Below are 18,977 nucleotides of genomic sequence, written 5' to 3' on the forward strand. Positions count from 1 at the left end.
TTTGCTCGTAATTCCTTTATCCAACAGCATTGTAACCACTTGTTTCTTCTTTCTGTTTGCTTGTGCGTAAGATACTTTGTCTTAGTCACATTTGCACTTCTCAAGTCTGACATATGCATGGCACATAGCAAGTGTTCAATAAACATTTGATGAGGGAATCTGCAAATGTGCATTAACAAGCAGGCACTGTGTGGTTCCCACAGTGATTATTATAATAAATTGCCATTAAATTAACCCCAATGCTTGTGGTATATGAATTTACAGAATAAAGGGAAAAAGCAGTGAACTGACATCTACCTTGTTTCTTCCTCAATATTTACAGTAACTCCACCCCACCCACTCCACTGACTCTGACAACAGGTGACTAGATTATACCGATGACTTCAAAGTATGTTTATGAAACCCTTTGCTGGTGCGTATGGTTAGAGTCAGGCAATTTAGCTTATGCTTTTAAGGGCCTGTTAGCCTCTCGTGATACATCAGAGGAAGTCAAAGGCACTGTGAGGAGTGAGAGGAGAGGGAAAGATGAGAGAGCAGAGAGCAGATGCTTATTTGAGAAATATTTAATTTGGCATCCTTGTCACCCATGATATTTGATTTTCATCAGTTACCTAATTGATTCATCAGCATCAGCTCTGCCATCATCACCTCTTCAAGGTGAAAATATTGTACCTTTAAAAGTGTTTAATTCTGTATGTGGAAGGTTCTAAATACAGGACTAAGAGGAAAAAAACAAAACAAAACACTGATGTCTGGGATCTTGACAGCACAAGCTCTGACACCCATTTCATTTGGTAAGTTTAGCATTCTTTCACAAAGCGTTCAACAAAACATTCATTGATCAATTGCCATGTGCCAATTCCATGCCAGGAACATAGAGATGATATTTTGTAGCTTCTTTCCAACCTGCTCAATTCTTAGCACAGCCTTCAACGAATTCTTGATGACATGTGTGAACTCATTTCAGTAGTTAAAAAAAAAAAATGTAATGGCATAGAAGAACCCTATATGCCCATGAGGAAGAGGGCAGTAAAATAAGTTGCCCTCAGAATATGAATGCAAAAGAGACTCCCAGAAAAGTTGTGAGTGCACTACACTGCTCTTGGCAATTGTAGAAAGGAGCCTTTTGATATGAATGTTGTGATTCACCGGCACCATGGACTTGCTTCTGTGGATGGTGAATCCAGCCTCCATAGTCCTGCTCATATAAAGGCTTGATAGAACTAACCCTATACAGTGCTATTTTTCGTTTCATCATGGGAACTTTCAGGATATTTTCTAACTGGTGTTCCAAGAAAAGACATATTTAAATAACCTGCATGTTATTAATGGCAGTTACTATTTCCCCTTAAGATGTGACTCTTCTAGGTACTATCAGTTAGCAGCAGAAGTAACAGTAAGAACACCAGGATCTGGCTATCTTCTAAGGATCTGAGAAGGCCGAACATCTAGTTTCCTTTCATGTCAGCTGTGATTCAGGTATGACAGATATCATTAACCACATTGAGAAACCAGGGCAAAGTGGAGATGAGTGGCTTCCCACAGTTAGGCAATAACAGATCAGGAGATCCCCTTGAGGATTTTCCCACCAAACTACTAATTAGCTAGTTGACTAGTGCTGAGATAGGGGAGGCGCTGGCTGCTGTAGGACTCTGCTCTCTTCTTTTCCGTGGACAGCGTTCTCTTCAGGTAACCAGCACTGGCCCCAGTCAGAATGGGCAGCAAATTGGAAACGTCACTCACAAACGCAACACGTGTCGCAGCAATCTGAAAGCACGGCTTGGAGAAGCACCACATGCGAACATCTTACCTAGGCTGGATCGAGTGTTCGAACGTTCAATTATTGCTCTCTTGCTGGGGTTGTTTAGGACAGACCTCTTAGCGAGAGATATGTCAGCTGTCACTCTCGTTATTGATATCCTATGAACAGGAACACAGAACAAAACCAACCACTAAAAATGTTATAGGGCTCTCCAAGTGAATTATAATCACAGTACTTAATTACCACTTTACATACTATAGAGCAACCACGGTATAATAAACATTGACCGCAAGTATTTTAAACAGGCTCTGGCTAGTATTAAAACAGAAGCGAAGCAGAATAGAGGAAGGTTTTGTTGACTATTTAACAAAATAAATCACGGCAGTAAAATTGCAGCTCTTCCTCCACTATTGTCTGCCTTGCTGGGTCCCCTTTACTGCACACCATACCAGGAGGGAACCAAAACATATTAGTAAACCACACTCTTTCTGGGAAGAAACAGTAAACTTTCCCTACAATTCACAGTTGAGTTGCTCTTGTACAAGACCATCAAAATCTACAGATGCCCTGGCATATTAATGCTGTTGGTCAAAGGGGAAAATCCTCTTCATTTTGATCATTAAAGACAATTAACCATTTGGTAGCTATGTTGTATTCCTGGTGCTCAACAGTTAATTTATCATACATGAAGCATCTCTCCACAAGTCCAAAGGAAGGTTTTATTTCTAAGAATATGAAAAATATGATTTCTTTTCTCCAGGCACAAGATTCTTCAGCATATCTGCATGTGACTTTGAATATAGATGGTGGGCGGTCATAAGAAGACAGCGTGAGGACTGTGCCAGGATGTTTTAAGGTGGGAAGTCTCCTGCAGTCTTGAAAGAGAATAAAGCAAAGACACTGCAAAGGAATGGTGAGAGGGGTCTACTTGCACACGATTTTCAAATGCGAATCTCTGGAACTTACTGTTTTAAAATTCTTTATTTTAAACTGACTGTGCCCAGTGTCAGACTACTATCTACCTGCAGAATGCAAAGAACACCTCTCTCAGCCAGTTACTGCCACCATGGACCAACGTGGCAGAGTTCCAAAAAGGAGACAAGGAGAGTAGCACTCTTTTCTCTTTGTAATCAGTTGGTGCATCCATTCTCCTTCTTTTTGCAACTCCTTTGGAAGCTGGAGCAGGGAAGAGATGTAGTTATTAATAATTACTAAGTCCTATGTCATGTCACACCTGTTTGGGGACAACACTATCAGCACTCTCAGGAGACGGTTCACCAGGCTTCAGTGACCTGAAGCCTTGGGAAGAATTAAAAACACTTCATTTAACAAGTGATTGAAAATTGCTTCTTTAAAGTAATAGAGTGTGCAAAAATTCTGGTGCCATTTTAAAGCAAAGTACCCCTTGCTTGTATCTTTGTATTTATAAGCTGTAGATGGTCAGGAAGTTTCAAATTTCTGAATTTTTAGAATTTTTAGGCCTTAGTGAATGACTTGAAGCATCTTCCAAGAGCCTTCCGCAGAAACCAGGAGTTTTGGGAGACACCTCGGGGCACGGAGAACATGACCAGAGACTGAGTGGGCGGGGCTCCGGTTTTCCCCGCTGACAATGGCAGGTGTCTCGGCATTTCTGTTTTCTTCATGGGGACTTTCTAAATGATTTCATTGTAAAAAGTTGTTCAACTGCTAAAAGACATTGAGCAGTACTGGCCAAGTAATGTTTCTTTATTTTACCAAGAAGAAAAACTGAGACGCAGAGAGGAAGTTCCACAAGGTTAATTAGAGGTTAAGAAGGTGTAAACCACAGGCGACCGAGCACAAGAGCCAGTTCTTAGCCATCTGACTTAATATTTTCTTACGGTTTCAGTTTTCTTCTCCAGCAACCCCAGTTCTTCTGGTAGGAGCTGAATCATCCAAATGCAGAGCCCCACTCAGGCGTGGCCATGTGCTGAGAAACGGTCAGGATTTATGCAGCTTCAGGTCACAGCTGAGTCTCCACTGCTCAGCTGGCCACTGCACCTTGAGGCATGAAATCTCAAAGGCAGGCCTATGACCATAACTCCTTTTATTTACAGGATTGAGTTTGCTTGTTTATTTCTTTTGTTTCTGTTTTTGGTTTGTTTGTTGTTTGAAGAATGAAGCTGCTGGTTAGAAGCATACAGTGAAGTTCCAGAGCAATGCAAACATATGATTAGAGACAAGGGGGTTGGTTTAGGGACAGAATTCAACTTTCCAGAATAATTACTTTTGAAGGGCCCACAAAGTCTATTCTGCTTAGGTGAAAACCAAATTTTATAGTTCCATGCAAGCTAAATAGTGACCCTTGGTTCTTAAAAATTTAAGGGGTTATCAACAGATGCACACTTTTATTTTTTCCGGGTTATAAACATTTTTACAAAGCCATTTTCAAACACATCCAAAGTTTTACCAAACACACACACACACAAACATAAAAAAAGTGCTTCATTTATTCAAAAAACAGGAAAACGTATGGACAATAGAATAGAGGGTTCTTTTTCTTGTTTTGCTTCTTAATAAAATACCAGCTAATTTGTTAATGTAAGTTATTTCTTAATAAAAGTACACATGCATGAAAGAGCTCAAGAGAAGACAGACACAGCCCCGGGAACCCTTTAGTAAGATAAGGCAGGAGTTTCCTGCCCCCTCCACCACTCCCCACCACCCCCTCCACAACCCACCCCCGCCCTGGGAAACATGCACACTATTATCAAAATCAGAAACCAAATCCAAACTTTTTTGGCGGGGGTAAAAGTCCCTCCAGCAATGTAATTACCTTCACTATTAAATGTTACCTAGTGCATATACTTTTTTTACTTAACATGATATCCTTTCTACTTTTTTTCTTGCTATACTCTACCCTCTCATGTCTTTTAGCACTTTCATGCATCTTGTTTGATATACATCTCTAAAAAGTTCCCTGGGAAACTTTCCTGTGACATAGTGTCAGTCGTTACTGGTCTGTAGATAGAAGACTAATAGGACTTCAGTTCCTTATCAGACTGGATATATTAGCAAATGTCATTGGCAACTAGCAAAAATCATTCTCTAAATCTAGCAAATCTGAATGCCAACTCTTACTTATTTCTGTGTTGGAATTCACTGAAGTTGCTGCGATCCATCATGATCTATGCGGATCAGTTTTCTGTGATTTTCTATGTAAAGATATTACTTTCAGTTACGACACATTCATTTAAAAAATTATTATTTCAATGTTAGTAAAGGAACAACTGTAAAGTCCTTCTGTACTCTATCCTTGCTATACCTAACATGCAGCCTTGATAGGTTATTAATATTTTTAAGTCCTAATTTTCATGGAGAAAAGTGTTCCAAACAACAGACAGTGCACTGTCAAGACAACAGGGATGGAAGTCATTCATAGACCTGAGTATTCTTCCTGGATGTTTCTCTTGCTGGTTGCATGACCATGAACAAGTCATATCGTATTGTGAGTATCAGTATTGTAGTCAAAGTTATGGTGAAAATAGCTTTGCCAAACTATCTCATGGGATTGTCATTAGGAGAAAACAATGTAATATATAAAAAGTGCTTTCTTAAATAATTATTTATAGCGTCCTATGTTGATAGGTACACAGGACAATTATTGGATATTTGAAGACTTAAGTTAGTCTACTATGAACTCTCCCATTCCCAGAGTCTGATATTTGTATATATTTGAGGGTGGGAGAATCAGGGTGGATATATAATTAAAACCTGCTAATTTAAGTGTTCCTGTTTGGCATTAGAGTGTTCAATTAATTATCTCTAGTATTTGTCCACCAGTGAGTCTCCATTTGAGTAGAGAATAGCAGGAGGAAATGATAAAGGAAGAGTATTGATTATGAAATGGAAGGTACTGTATTTTTCTTCTCCATTTGTTGACTGCGATTATAAGTTGTTTTCATTCTTCCATAGCTTGGCTGCTTTGTGGTAGCCTCAATTGTTCCTATTTCCTTTTATAAATAAACACTATCTCTTGAATCTCCCTGAGTTGTATTCTCAGCCTCTTTTCTTCAAATTCTTTCTCAAATCCTTTTTTTAAAGTGTTCTTTGGCTAACAACTTCCTTTCACTTTAGATCTTTTTTTTTTTTTAGATTTTATTTATTTATTTTTTTAGAGAGAAGGGAAGAGAGGGAGAAAAACATCAATGCACAAGAGATACATCGATAGGTTGTCTCTTGTACACTCCCAAATGGGGACTTGGCCCACAACCCAGGCATGTGCCCTGACTGGGAACTGAACCTGCAACTCTTCGGTTTATAGGCCAGCACTCAATCCACCAAACCACACCAGCGAGGGCTAGATCTTACCTGTGTAAGTTAACAGGATGTTCATTTAGGATTTTTCCCATAATCATATCACTTACAAAGAATCCAATAATTGCCATAGAGTTTATCTGATCCAGTTGTCAAAAAGCTTAAAGTAACAATTTCATTAAGATTTGAAATCATTAGCATAAGTCAACAAACTGCAATTAGTTTGACTGCTTGCTGTTCAGCCTGCAATTGGTAGATTCACCCAGCTGAACAAGCCTCATCCCAGAGGATCATCCCCAATGAATGTTTGTGGTGGAAGATTAAGAGAAAAACTCTGCTCCTATTCACCCACTTTGTCCTCACCAGACCGGTGCCATTGTAGCAGCTTGTTAGGCTCACTTAGTTTATGATCTGTGCACAGGAATTGTCACAACGTGAGGATATCCGCACATACGGGGATCCCTCAGGAACTATTTCATATTGGGTTTTTCATTTTTCTTACAGGTATTATATAGTTACACCCTACAATAGCAGTTATAGCTAAATAAATAAATAAATAAGTATCTCTAAACTGACTCAGTTTCTAAGGTATCAAAAAAGACAAACATATCATTGTGTAATAATCAAGCTGTTGGACTTTAATCCAATTTGTTGAATTATTTTCTAACCAAGATTTGAAAAACAGTATTGAAGAAGGAATCTTCTTAGAAAGTGGATCCCCTTTTTGCTCTTTCTAAAAAATAAGACTTTCTCCTGACTATTTTGTGTAATCTACTGCATTCACGGCCAATGAAATAGAGTAGGTTTCCAGTAGAACATATTGTTTATGCTGTATCACTGTGCTAATACCTTCCATGTACTTGTTCTCTTGGCTGGATTCAGTTAAAGGTTATTTGTTGTTTTCTCTCCTTTTATTAATTGGTAAAATACAATGCAGAAGATTGTCATAGCTCAAAATGTAAGGACAGATATGTCAGAACCTGTCCTTTCCAAAGTCTCCAAATATACTCAACCAGTAGGTTCAGTGTTCGTTTTTCTGCTGCACTGGCCTCTTATTTGAAAGCAAGTCCACTCACTTACTTGCACCTTTAATATCTGCCTTTCTCCAACTCTGCCTTGCATGAGACCTCTCTGGGGCTGAGTCACTTTCCTTAGCTATTACTTTTGCTGCTGCTGGATTCATCCTCATATCTTCGGCTCCTCTGCTGTGTCATCAGACCCCATGGAACACTTGGCATGGACATTTTAATTCTATTTCTACTAATACCATTTTCAATAGTGTGTGTAATTGCTTGATGCAGATGATTCTACTTGATTTGAAACAAATCTCTGCTGGTGCAGTTAAACACATTTCCTCTTTCTGGGTCTGAGGATTGAGGCAGAACCTCAGATTCTTCACTCTTGAAAGCAATAATTAAGTCACTCACTTTCTCTTTGCTAAATTATAATAATTCTTTTCTTTTTTTCCATAGGTCCTCCATTTCACGCCTTTAACTGTTGTTTATGAGGATGTTATGTGGGGGCCAAAACAATCTAACACAAACTAAGGCTGTGTTTAGGGAATAGAATTTGTTCAATTCAGTGGCTGTTATGGGGTCACAGGAAGAGGCACCACTCAGAACTTCCTTAGGTCAAGGTACCACACTTCAAAACCATTGACTCCAAGCACAGCTGAAGGGCATGTGCATGCGCAACCAAGAACACAGAAAACTGAGCCATGCATGTTAGCTGCCTCCAATCCATGGAGGGCTGCATCAGGGTAGAGGTTAAGAGTCAGATCATCAGAGGGCAGGACCATGACTAACACTATTTAAGTTAAAGAATCAGAGCTCAGCTGTTTCTTTGCAATGCTTTCTTAAGAAATGCATTCCCAATAGCCAACAGTTTCCAAATATAGGCAGGTTAGTCATTGTTAAAGAGATTAGAATAAAATAACTTACACATTTTCCTCCAACTCCAATATTCTAGTATTCAGTGTTATTCACTTGGTTGCTTTGTAACTACTTTATTTTTTGCCTATCTTTTTTTTTTTTAAAGAGGGGGATAGGATGGCTTGCTTATAGCCCTTTGGTCCACTAGAGGAATGTGGCAGACATTATTATTTGTTCAACAATATCAATATCCTCTTCCTCCTGGGCACATAGCTGGACTATATACTTCCCAGCCTCCTTTGCAATTAAGTGTGACCATGTGACCAAGCTTAACCAATGAAATGCAAAAATCAATGTGTGTCACTTCCAGGCTGGCATGCTCCTCTCCCCACCAGATGGCTGGAGTGACCACCCTCAGGCCGAGGGCCCCGGATGATGGGCGGGACAAACTTTCTGCCCAATCCTCCTCTGCCCCCACCCATCTCTCCTCTGTCTTCCAGCTGAGGAACATCTCCCTAAGACTATTAAATGAACAACAATAAGCTTTCATTTTGTTTGAATCATTATACATTTTGGGATCTATTCATTAAGGCACCCTGGCCTACACTAATGTGCTTAGCAATTCAAATAACACACTAAAACATTCTGATTTCTTGAACTAAAGTCTCGATTACTGCAACTAAAATCTCAGTTTATTTTCTTTGTATGTAGTCCCAGAAATGAATGACTATTTTTAACACAATTATCTAGGAAGTTTTTCTTTTGGCAAATATAGATAATTTGTATTTAAAGCATTATTATGTTTCCTTTTTTCTTAAAATACCATATTTATTAAAATATTTGTTATGTTGGATGTGTGTAACCATAATTTTTGGTACATGCTATTTAGGTTTTCTTTGTTTCTAATAAGTCTTCAGGTATTTGCAGGTGGTTATTTTATTCACAATACAGGAGCTTAGTGCTTAGTATTGAGTCGATAAGAACTTTTTACCATTTCTCTGCAAAACACAGAAATTCTTTCTAGACATTTTTCACAAAACTTAAATGACAAAAATTACCTGATGGTTAAGGACTGAGCCATGTTGATAATGGGTCACAGTAGGATGCATATAAAATAGATCAATAAAATAACAAGGTAATATCTAGAAAACAAACCCTGAGCTAAACATCCAAAGAAGTCTATTCCCTACAAAATAGTCACTTTGAGAGGCTTATGATGAAAACATTTCTTGCACCCTTTTTTTGAGCAAGTTCAGTACTTTAGATTTATATCTTTATCTGATACACACACACACACACACGTGTAATTCCCAAGTGATATTACCCAGCTTGACCAGCGAGCCACCGTATTTGTCATTATTATTCTATATTTTAAATTAATAATTTTCATAAAACAAGTTTGGTAACAGTTCACTAACTAGTGAGAAAATAAAGACAAAGATATACATTTAAATAAAATGAATGGATTATTTTCCTTCTTGAGGTTGTTCTCCCCTTGGGGATTCAATGCTATACTTTATAACTTCATTATTTTTAGCGCTCTTTCATTGTATTCTTCCCTGAGTTAACTTTTAATTACAGAACTTCTGCAATCACTGGAAACATAGATCCACAAATCAATCCATCATACATGTTTGATTAAAGGAAAATAAAAATACAAAAATATCTATATGTCTCACCTCCCATCAAACCTGTGCTTCAGGAAATCAAAGAGGGCTTTCTGCATCATGTCTGTTACCTTTGCAAAGGTGAGAAAAAAAGAATGAGGCAAACACACGCAGACAGAGAGAGAGAGAAGTCAAAAGTAAGAGAGGTAGAAGGGGAGGGCACTGTGATTGAGCAAAGACCTTCTCACAGCCAGTGCTCTCTGAGCGGCAGGTTACTGTGGAAGGTGTATTTCATTCTTAACCACCAGCAGTTACTAACTTCCCCCTTGGTTCGCCTCCAGGGTGTTGAAGGATAAACCAGCAATGTTCACTTGACCCAAGGCAAACCCTCTTCTGTTATCAGGTTCAGAACTATCTTCAGGAGCCCACCGCAGGCTGGCTTTGCACGCAGGTGCTGCCTGTCCTTGCCACAGCCTGAGTGGTGCTTGCTTCCAGTGAGGAGCAGCTAGAACCCTGCAGACCAGCCCTGGGCTCAGCAGTCCTGCTAGTCTGTGCACATTGGTAGAAATTCTCTGTGCCCAGGGCTGGACAGCTGTAGAATGCTCTTCCTCGTCTTCCTGTGACATTCCCCATGGAGAGAGGGAGGGGAGAAGAAAAGGAAAGGGACAGAGAGGGAGGGGGAGAAAGAGAAAAAGAGGCAGGAAGGAGATGGGATTCTTAGATCTGCCTCAAAGAAATTAATTAGTTCAAACAGATGTGTACTGAACATTGTCCTAGCTCAGTGGGAATGATGCTGTGGAGTTTGCCCAACTTCGATTTTAATGTCCCACTTATTATCTATGCTGAACAAGGTCAAAATTGCAACATCTGCAATGTAGTACATCTAAGTCTTTATTCTTTCCTTTTAACATGGTATTGTTTAATTAATCTGTGAAGACGTTCACTAATATTTTTAGTGAGGTTTTTTATTTCCTTCTATAGGTCTTTAAAATAAATAAGCAGAGAAATCTACCTGGTGGACTATGCCATTGACTTGAGCACCAGAAGGATAAGATCCGTTGGCGCTTTGAGGGTGTAGGTTTGCTGGCAGATTGCCTGTGTGCTCCTTTATGCTGTTCATATTCTGGCACTTCTAACAGTAACGGGAACGACTGAGACAGATAAAATCCATTCCTTTGAACGTAATGCAGAGCTAACCTTTTAACAGAACCTCCCATTATAAATGTTTTGAGGGAGATAATTTATTTCCAAACAATGTAACACATAATAGATGAGAAGCCCCACACTGCAACCCGCCGCCTTCACACGCTGCGAGGTGGCTTCCATCGGTACCTATCTGCAGGCAGGCCCCGGAGCCAGCTTCAAATGGCTGTCTCCTAGATTCCTAATCAAGAACCGAAGCATAACGGGCTGGCATCTGTACCTCATAACCCTTCAGGGACGGCCCCACTAACACCACCGGACGCATGGATGGCACCACATCGTAAGGAGGAATGTGCTCCGTCTGAAAGAAATGATTTCACACACATGACAAGGTGAAAATAAGTATCCTTCCTCCACAGCCACAACATTCATAATTCTCAGGTCAAACAAAAAATGATTACCACAGGCCCCCACTGATGAGCCTCATCCCTCATCTTCCAGCCATTCAAGTCACTGAAATGGAGCATGGCAGGCACATATGGACAGAAACCTTAACAGTAGATTTAAAAAGGAAATACAAACTTACCACTTTTTGCTTCTGTTTTGCTAAAAGACAACAATGAGAGCCATATCAAAATATGTCATCTCTGTAAATGATAGTACATGATTTTAAAAGATGGAAGAATGTACCAAGTTGTCCCTGTAATTCTCATCATTTCACTACCACCCACTCTGCAGGACACAGTTCCGTTCTTTCACGCAGGACAGGCCAATTTTGAAGACATGAAATAACAGACAACTTCCTCCACGTATGAATGACCTTACATCCTGATTTCATGTTGGGTGGGGAGGGCGGGTGTCATAACAACCCTGGGAGTTCTGGGCCAGCATGGGCCACGGGTTGTTTCCTGCTGAACACAGCATATAGTGTGCTGACAACAGCTTGGACAAAGAAAATGTGATACAGAGAAACTTAGAAGAATGATTCGGGTAAAGAGAATCATTGCCTCCATCAGTTGTTATTTTTGGATTTGGCAGTCCTTTATGCATTCTTAAGTCTTTTAGCTCACTTTCCAGGATATTGACATGTTTTCCTTACTCTACTGCTCTTAATTTCAAGTAAGTGTATAACCAGTTATCCCTGTTCTTTTTTATTTATAATAGTGAAAAGCTGTAATCCCCTAAATGTCCAATAAATGGGGATCAGGCAAAGTATACTCAATATCTGACTGAAGTGGTTTTGTGGCCATCTAAGCAGGTCCAGTCCACGTGGGGGCAACCCAGAGACCTAGTTTGATTCAGAGCCCTGAAATCAAGAAGGATTCACATGAACAAGCACCCATGTACTGTGCTCAGAACTGTTCCAGAATGGATGCAATTTCCTGCAGCTATGGTAGGCCAGGAGAGACCTTGGACTTGTCATTCTGAATTGGTAACATGCAATGCCCTACTGCAGCATCAATTCTAGGCCAGAATGGAATTAGCTTACAGGAGTCAGAATATGTGGCGGCAAAACAATCCTGCTTGAATACCTCCACAATTTCCAAATGCACAACTCTTGATTGGGCTACCACTCTCCCTTCATTACCATTAATTTCAGAGCTCAGCTGTCTGTTAGCCAAAGAAAATTGAGGTCCTCTAGGTACAGCCTCATTCTCTGCTTCAACCCTCCCAATCTCCACAGCCCAGACTGTACCAAAACATCCTAAAGTTGCCTGTGGAGAATGAATCAGGGTATTTTCTTGAGAGTTTACAACTTTCTTTTTCTTTTTAATTGGACTTCACTATTTTAAAGTCTGTTGAATTCATGAATGGAATAATGAACTTGCCTCAAATTGGTTTACACAATGGTGAATAAATAAGATTTTACAAAATTATACAAACATCTAAATTTTTAGTACCACAACTACCCTTTAAATTAAGTCAAATTACTATAAAACGCAAATGAGTAAGGAACTATTAAGTAAAAGAATCTTTAAGTCAAGCCCCTTAAGTTGTTTCCAAATTAGTAAAAATATTTGCATGTATGTTCAAATACTCAGCAAGGAATACATTCCATTAAAAAGAGTTTAACTAAAACCCTCACCTGTTGATGTGGGTGTTGCTCGAAATGTCCCTGATACCATTTCTCCAAGACTTGAAGAAGAATTTCCACTGGATTTCCTAGGATACAGAAAAGGAACTTAAGAGTCTTTCCCCTCCCCAAATCCCTTGAAAGTAGAACTTGAGAGTACAAAGCTTTCTTTGGCCTTAATCCTCCCAGATAATTCAAAACACACCACATCCTGCCATAGAGAAGAACTTCAAGAATCTGTCCAAATGTTTTCTTTGACCTCATTTCTCAGAGAAAATGGGGAATAAACTGGGACTTGGAAATACTTTGCAGAAATTTCTCTCCTAGTTATTCAAAGCAGAAATCAGGCAGCAGAATCACTGATGGGAGTGCTCTCGTGAACGGCTTGCTTTTACCAGATACGCTCACCAGGGCACCGTTCAGTTGTCAAGCACAGCTCAAAACAAGCAGGAAAACCCGGAAGAAGCATTTCTTCTCAGAAGCGATTATGTGGGGATTGGAATTAAGAACCAACAGTTTTGTGGCCCAGAATGGAAGATCGTCAGCACTGGTCTCCTCACGTGGCTCCGGAGGCTTCCCTGGAGCCCACAGGGGCCCTCAAGAGCCTGGAGCCCTATTTCTCCAGTGATCCTCCCTCTCAGTGCTTAAGAGCATGGTCCCCAGAGTCAGAACCATCTGATTTCCTATCCTGGAGAAATCGGATTTGCTATTCACTAGTCGTGGGACCTTGGCACACCTTTCTTAGTTTCCTCATCTGTAGAGGGAGAAGCTACACCTCCCAGGGTTGGTATAAAGAAAATAAGATTGAGGCTGTAGCTCTTGGTTTTACTCCCAAACCTCCTGCAAGTAAGCTTTTAGTCCAAATTTATGTAAGTATATAATATTATGGAAAAATAATAATAAATTAACAATTTCAGAAATCATGATAATAGTGCATTTATTACTTCATTCAACACATACTTATTGCGTATCCTAATGTTAGGAGTACAATGGGGTAGGGGGAAGAAATGCAAAATCCTTTCACATATAGAGACAGACTCTAGTAGGTGATATCAGTATCAAACAGATGAACAGGTAAGTATATACTATTTCTGATAGTAATAAATGCAACAGAGAAAACTAAGTCAGAACAGAGATGGGAAGTGGGTACAATTTTAAATATAGTGGCAGGAAAGAGGTCACTGAAAATATGATATTTAACAAAGATCTAAAGCAAATCATGGAATTTTCTGGTGGAAGAGTGAAGGAAAGAGTTCCGGTAAGAGGAAACAGCAAGTACAAAGGTCCTGAGGCAGAAACATGTATTACCAACGTGTCTAAAGATCATAAAGAGAGATAGTCTAGAGTGGAGGAAACAAGAGGAATTAATAATTAACATTATAGACATGTTATATGCTGAAGAAGATTGATAACTAAAAGTGACGCTGACTGTACTTTTGTGATCTCCTATTGCTGTTTAAGATGTTCCCGTGTGCCAAAGGCAGCAGGGCCCTTAACAAAGAGAGGCGTCTTTGAAATAGAAAAGGATCCAACAGAAAAAGGAGGCCAAAATTCAAGAGAAAGAACTGCTTCTATTTTAGGACTTAGAAAAAAATGGTAACACCTCAAATCAATGCTTCAAGGTAGGCTCCCATGCACACGTTCAGTATGATTCCGATTTCTCTCAAGCTTTGGTGTGTTCCTCGGACCTGCACGCTGCAACGTATGTGGTTACTTCATTAGTTCATTAGAGGCCAATTCATCTGAAGCTAGACAGTCTTTACCTTATTAGCAAGAGATGGCAGATGCCATAAAAAGCCCTAGGTGGAGAAGGTGCTGCTAGTACCTGGACCCGCACACGCCACCGCATTCTGTGATGGGCTGAGAAAGAGTCTTTGAAAGCTAACCAGGAAGAGCCGTGATGCTGGCTCAGGACAGGCTCCCCCTTCCCGCACTGAGAAAGATGCCCTCCGTGACTCTAAGGAAGGAAAGCTCAGGCTCCAAGAAGGGTTTGCTGATCCTGTGGGAGTTCATGTGGGTTCCAGAAATGCCAGGCTTCAGGGAGAATGCATATCTGAAACACTTTAGTATCATTTTCAGAAACACCTCATATACAGAAAAGCATCTTCTCCGTTGAAAGCATATAGTCTGAACCTAATAAGCAAACTTGAAAACATTGCTTAATGTTCCTACCCACTCCCATCCCCAAAGTTTATAGAAAGAAAGGAGCCTTACCCTCCATGAAAACGTCCTCGTTTTTGTTCTTGCTGAATCCGTATGTTCTCCAGCCTAAGTGGACTTGGGATGAAGCCAATCTCGCAGCCCTCTTTCACCAGCCTTCCTATCCACCAATCATTGTTATATTTCTGGAATGCAGAAATAAAACTGCTATCAATAGTAATTCACTTATTTTCACATTCCATTAATTAATTTCAGGGGACCAGAAGAACAAAACACCATTCATATTATATATGATTCTATATTATGTATACGGAGTGTGTTCAGAAAAAGTCTGGCCATTGTTAATATAATGGGAATGGTTTGCTGACATTGATATAACCTGGCAACCAAGGAGAGTGGACTGGAACGCACATGCGTGAACAATGACAACTTCACTGTTAGTAGAGTGGGGGCAGTAGATGCCACTGAATGAGCATGTGTACTGTGTGGCCATCGCATTCAAAATGACTGAGGGAGTACATCAACGAATCTGAATCAAATATTTTGTTAAGCTTGAACATTCCTCCATGGAAACCATTGGGAAGGTTCAGAAGGCCACAGCTATGGGCAACTGGTGATTGGCAGCTTCATCATCACGACAACGCGCCTGCCCATGCATCACGTCTCCTGCAAGTTTTTTGGTGAAACATCAAATCACCCAGGTGGCTCAGCCCCCCTGCAGCCCAGATTTGGCGCCCTGCAACTTCTGGCTTTTCCCAAAACTAAAATCACCTTTGAAAGGGAAGAGATTTCAGAACACTGATGAAGTTCAGGAAAACATGACAGGGCAGCTGACGGTGACCAGGAGAACTGTGTGAGGTCCCAAGGTGCCTACTCTCAAGGGGACTGAGGTATCATTGTCCTGTGTACAATGTTTCTTGTCTCTTGCATCATCTTCAATAACTGTGTTTATTTTTCATATTGCATGGCTGGATACCGTCTGGACAGACTTTGTATAAACACTAAAGTGGAGGTCTACAAACTTTTTACCTAACGGCCCATATAGTAAATATTTAGCCTTTGCTGTCCATATGTTCCCTGTTGCAACTACTTGAACCTGCTGTCAGAGTGCAGAAGCACCACCGACAGTACATAAACTAGTGAGCATAGCTGTCTTTCAATGAACTTTTCCTTTCAAAAAATGGCAGAAGGGCCACAGTTTGCCAATCCCTGGTCTAAAGTCAAGTCCTAATCTTTGGATTCCTTTTATCCTTATCAAAAAGCCTTAGCCGATCCTTAAGGAATATCTTTTATAAGAATAAATACACATCAGTATAACTGAAATTCTTGAAGATAGGCAAGTCTGAAATGAAATACATTCAATAGCCTGTCATTTGTCAAAAAATTTTAGGTAAAAATCCAAGACAGCGTCTGCAACATACTCTCACTGGGGAAGAATCATAATCTTCTGAGAGGAAGCAGAGTTTGCCACCCTAAATATTAATTGCTTTAAGGTGATTATTTTCAAGAAATAAAAGACCCAGGAAAAACTTTTGACTTTCCCCCTGACTGACTAAAAGAATTTAGAGAACTTATTTCAGGAAGGAAGATACCATCATAGATAACTATAGTTTATAAGTTTACTTATATTAGATAATGGTAGTTTAATACAGACTAAGTTTAATAGGAAAAAACCTAGTAAGGCTCCTTTGATCAAAGTCCACTCTGTATCCCATTGTTAAAGATGGCTCCACAAACACTTAATTTACCAAACATAGGCTTTTTCACCTCCTTGTGAATTGTCCTCTTGCCCCTTGAGGTGCCAGACCACACACGCACACACTTTCTCCTTAGCTCCAGAATGACATACCAATCTTAACCTCCCAATCTGTTCTTGGGTTTCATATTCTTGGGGAACTCTTGTAATTTAATAAACAATAAAATTGGGTATTTTCTCCTGTTAATCTGTCTCATGTTAATTTGGTTATTAGACTAGCCAGAAGAATTGGGAAGAATAGAAGAAAAATTATTTTTCCTCCCCTATCCCTCCAGATACAGGTTTGCAAATTAAGGTCAACCTTACCACCTGAAGAAAAAAAAGCCTAATCTTACAAAGGCTAAACGTATTATATATTTGTATGTGGAATTTTTTGGCAATAATTTACAGATGGCCAAAAGCCCAACAAGAACACCAGAATTTCCATTTAAATAAAGTTCCATGACTTGTAAACTTGAAAAACCCATGCAAAGGCTTCAGTCAATATAGGGTGAGATTCTGTCAACGTGGCCCATTTGATGGGTCAGGAAAGCTGCATTATAAATATAGATTTACTGAATCTTAGGGTAAAAGACATATTTAATCCAACACACCTGCCTCGAGGGAAGGTTTCAGCTAGTGATTTCTAGAGAGTAGATTCATCAGTCCTATTATTTACACTCTCCAGAGATGATTCTCAGAACTCCCTCTAGCTTGATCCAAAAATACCTGTTTTTTCCAAAATGTAACAACTTCATGCAGTACATTTTGCTTACCTCAGAAAAAAGGCAGAATTTATATGCATAAAACATTGACACATTGTGAGGGAAGAATGTAGTTTAGTTGCATCATCACATCATGAAGTTCTGCCTTACCACTCAAAAGCAAAAAAAACCCCAAAAAACAAAAAAACAAAAACGTGGTTTAGGGATTTCGCCTTTATTATGCACACAGCTTCTATACAAGTCATGCATAGCATGTAGAATGAGACAACACTGGAGAAATGAGAGGTGAGTCCATATAAAATCTTGAACAATCTTGGTTTTAGTTTTTCCCATCTTCCTATCTTTTATTTCAGGATGATAGGCCTGAAATAACAGGTCTGTTTATTTTGGGATTAACAAAAGGCAAGGGGAACCTTTTAGAATCTTTGGTGCACAGGCCTGGTATTTAAATTTGATGGTGGCAGGGACAAAACAAACCCTGAGTCATAGTTTCCTAGGGCTTAAGTTACTTCCTGAAATTAAGCGAGTCCGCTGGAACACTAATTTATTAAATGGTACCCTAGTGACCTTAAAGTGCTTCCTGAAATGGTTACTGCAACTTTCCAATATGTTTTGGCTTAGTTCTAGGAAACTGTAGGAAGAGCACAGTGAGAATCTGACTCTCGTAAGTAAAAGTTCTTTCAGCTACTTGAAAGTTGCGATATACAGTCAAGAGTATAATTTGCTCATAATTTAGTATATGTGATAAGGCGAGCTGTAGCTTTTCTCTGCATTGAAACTTTTTCATTACTGAGGAAGTACTTAAAGCAGTGCATAACAGATGGCCTCCTAGGCTATGGATGAGAGGAAAGGCCACCACTTAATTATAGAAATGAGTTCATTTGTGTTGCTGTTCCAAGAGCATGGGCCAGCTTTCTGGCAAGGTCACCATAGTCTTGTCCCAACCATTCTCATTTTGATTTCCCTAAAATGATCAGTGCTTTCCCTTTCTAAGATGTTATCTGGTATTTCAAGATCTGAAACAAGTGGTTCTAATCCACATAGGATTAGCCGCTCAATACCGTACATCAAACTGCCATATTGAAGAGAAAGTCATTGATCAAGGAGCATATAGATCAAAAGACAACCAACAGGACAAATTGGGAATATGCATGCAAGGGAGGGAAACAATAAAACACAGCCATATAGGAATGCTGTTGTGTGTGAGTGTGCAAGAAATATGTGAGAATGTCTCTTAAATTCTGCTTTTCCTTGGTAATGAGTATTAACAAGTAATGAATATGGCTGGTCATTTTTGATGGGAATGATGAGACAAAATGAGCTGAACACCCAGATGCCAGGGCACAGGTTTCAGGTCCAGGGCTCTTGTCTTCTAGGCAAACGTGGGTATCCTCACCTCACGCAACAGGGAGGAAGCACATGCCATCGAGTGGATGCTTTGTCAGCTTCCCATCACCAAGGCAGTCTGCCTGCACTCATCTTTTTTACTGCACATTCAATAAAGAAGTGTTTGCCTTCCTATCAAAGGACTGTCCTTCTACTCAGGGTATGGATCCCACACCCTTCTTGCCTACTCAAAAACTTTACTCTCTCTCTCTCTCTCTCTCTCTCTCTCTCTCTCTCTC

At 39.8% G+C, this 18,977-nt stretch overlaps 1 protein-coding gene across 3 annotated transcripts in view; it reads right to left on the bottom strand.

Moving 5' to 3' along the window:
- The window catches only part of CACNB4 (calcium voltage-gated channel auxiliary subunit beta 4), a 132,276-nt gene that overhangs the window by 33,904 nt on the left and 79,395 nt on the right, over positions 1–18,977 (bottom strand). For all 3 annotated transcript variants that reach the window (XM_054562703.1, XM_054562704.1, XM_054562705.1), the window contains 6 exons: positions 14,947–15,077; positions 12,745–12,821; positions 11,245–11,264; positions 10,939–11,019; positions 9,588–9,646; positions 1,811–1,920 (listed from right to left, as the gene is read on the bottom strand). In XM_054562703.1, coding sequence (XP_054418678.1) covers positions 1,811–1,920; positions 9,588–9,646; positions 10,939–11,019; positions 11,245–11,264; positions 12,745–12,821; positions 14,947–15,077 — 478 coding nt within the window. The remainder of the gene's footprint in view (positions 1–1,810; positions 1,921–9,587; positions 9,647–10,938; positions 11,020–11,244; positions 11,265–12,744; positions 12,822–14,946; positions 15,078–18,977) is intronic.

The sequence above is a fragment of the Pteronotus mesoamericanus genome, unplaced genomic scaffold, assembly GCF_021234165.1.
Source record: "Pteronotus mesoamericanus isolate MK-2021 breed Mesoamerican mustached bat unplaced genomic scaffold, CSHL_Meso_final scaffold_651, whole genome shotgun sequence".
Taxonomy (NCBI): Eukaryota; Metazoa; Chordata; class Mammalia; order Chiroptera; family Mormoopidae; genus Pteronotus; species Pteronotus mesoamericanus.